This window comes from Geospiza fortis, unplaced genomic scaffold, assembly GCF_000277835.1.
Source record: "Geospiza fortis unplaced genomic scaffold, GeoFor_1.0 scaffold55, whole genome shotgun sequence".
NCBI classification, from domain to species: domain Eukaryota; kingdom Metazoa; phylum Chordata; class Aves; order Passeriformes; family Thraupidae; genus Geospiza; species Geospiza fortis.
This window is the reverse complement of record NW_005054308.1, coordinates 492,417-494,730: the sequence shown is the minus strand read 5'-3', so window position 1 is coordinate 494,730 and position 2,314 is coordinate 492,417. Positions and strand designations below refer to the sequence as shown.

General features: G+C 44.8%; 1 protein-coding gene across 1 annotated transcript in view; it reads left to right on the top strand.

Annotated features, from left to right (window-relative positions):
• Position 1: 1 nt before the first annotated feature.
• HMMR (hyaluronan mediated motility receptor) overlaps positions 2-2,314 on the top strand; it is a gene marked incomplete at its 5' end in the record, with an annotated part of 12,555 nt that continues 10,242 nt past the window's right edge. The window contains 4 exons of the mRNA XM_031055182.1: positions 2-35; positions 477-575; positions 1,160-1,236; positions 2,046-2,126. Of these exons, the coding sequence (XP_030911042.1) occupies positions 2-35; positions 477-575; positions 1,160-1,236; positions 2,046-2,126 (291 nt within the window). The remainder of the gene's footprint in view (positions 36-476; positions 576-1,159; positions 1,237-2,045; positions 2,127-2,314) is intronic.

Genomic DNA, 2,314 nt, shown 5'->3' with positions numbered 1-2,314 from the left:
GCTCCGCCGCCCCCTGCCCCGCGATGGCAGCGCCGGTACGTGAGGAGGGGGAGCGGGGAGCCCTTCGGCGGGGACCGAGGGCCGGGGCCGGCCTCAGGGTGTCCCTTCCTGTGAGCAGCAACCCAGAGCGCGGTGCCTGAGGGCTCTCTTAGTTCTCGCAGGGGTCCCCTTCTAAGGTAGAAGGTCCCGACTTCGTGTCTAGCCCTGGCTGCCGAATACAGCCATGAACGTGTATAATGTCCGTAGTAACTAAAGCGGTGCCAAGCCTTGCTGGCTTCTGGCTCCGTAGTACAGCGCTGTAAGAGGAGCATGCAGAGCTTGTCACGGCTGAGGCATTGCTAGCGAAAGCGTTTAGTGATGGACGAGTCTCCCACAGTGAGATTTTGGCCGTAGGTTTACCCTAGATGTGTTATCAGTCTCGTCGAATCTGAAAACCCTGTCATTTGCCTTCATTGTTCTGGAAATCTCATTTTTAGCACGTACTCCCCTGCAAGGATCCTGTAACGTTAAGCCATCAGGTGGAGTGGGAAGTTTGCTGTCCTCTGAAGCATGCCAAGGGGTTAGGAAACAGAAGAGTAAGTAAAAATCGCACAGAACACAACGATAAGATATCTTTAGATGCTGCAATTGTTAATGCTGTTACTGCTCTGCTGCTCAGAATTTGGTTTCTCTTGCAGAGACTCATTGCCTACCTTCCAGCTCAAAGGAGCAGCTGTAAAAACATCTATTGGAATCTTCCAAAAATAGCTTTGTATGGGACTTCTACTAATTTGGGGGGGGCTCTGGAGGTCTAATAAACTACTTATTAACCTAGAGTTTAGAGATATTTTAATGCATTTTTAATATCTTAAGCATCCCTCAGTTCAAAACTGACATTATGGATCTGGATCATGGCAGGGAAACTTGGCAGAAGTGGAAATATCAAAGCTGTCACCTGGTAGTCTCTCTCTAAACTTTGTCAAGTACCCAGATGAGCAATATTGAACTGGCTGATTGCAATAAAAAAGTAGCTGGTGTTGAGTTGTGAAGTTGATACTCTAACAAACAGGTGGAATGTTGTCTTTTGTACACAATTAACCTCGTGTAGTTTTGTTGCATTTGTCTCACTGTGTGCATGCACACCCTCTTCTTCACCATTCCCTTCTACTTCCTTCTGCAGGTGAGACCAATCTGAGCAGTGAGAAGAGTGCACCCACCCCAGTAACTGCGAGGAGACTCTCATCTCTTGGATCAACAGTAAGACTCTGCTGTGGTGTCTGTAGCTGTTAAATCCCAGCTAAATCTCCCTGACTGCTTGAATAATGCAGCCTCTCCATACAATTGTCATTAATCTACCTAAGTGAACTATGGAACATATCGTTTTATCTGTGCTCCTTAAGACCTAAGCAGGAAAAATGAAACTGCTGCATCCTTGGGAGTCATGTGATAATTAAATTGGGACTGCAGAGCAGCTTGTTATTTTTGATGCTACACTCTTGTTCTTTTCCTCTTGCTCACCATGTAAGTATGGTGTGACTCCTTTTTAAGGAGATGGTGTTCCTGCTCTCAGGGGCTGGGCAAGGCACAATGGAAACCTGGTGGTGAATGAAACAGGGAGGGGATGGTACTGCATGTGCAGGTTCCCAATGTCCTATGTAAGGATATGGATTTCAAGATTAATAGCTTAACAGGCTGAAATATTACAGCCCTGATGTCCTAATTAGGTTCATGAGTATTGATGATGTAGGATGAAATCCTGCAAAGAAACCTGAGGTGAAGATATTAAAATGTTTTTATGGCGCTTAGGGGTGCTAAAGTCTCCAGCTTTGTTAATCTTCCTGTCCCTGTGGTTATGAACTGTCCCTTCAGAGTAATGCTGATGAGAAAGTACAAGGGTAAGCCCCATCCCAACCTGATATTTTTCTGCCCTGTCTGGGAGAGACAAAGGTTTACTCTTTATTTGGTGTGTGACTTTGTAGTATTGTCTCTATGCAGCACCACTCTTGTATTTAATTGTGTTCAGCTGCTATGAAGTTAGAGATTTCTAACATGTCTCTCTTCCAAAGCCAGCTAATGGGATTGTGAAGACTAAAAAAGATGTTCTGCTTCTGAAAGAGAAAAAGAAACAGAAGGCACTGGAGAAGGAGGTATGAATCCATGGTGTGAGTGAAATCCTGTCATGTCTCCTCCCACTTACAATAATAAAAAATACCAGCTGATAGAATTGGCCTCTTTTGCATCAGACAATGCACAAGCAGTTTACAAACAGCTCTGCAAAAGAAGGATTGATATCAGATATTATGGATGTACAAAGCTCATGGAATTGCATTATTTC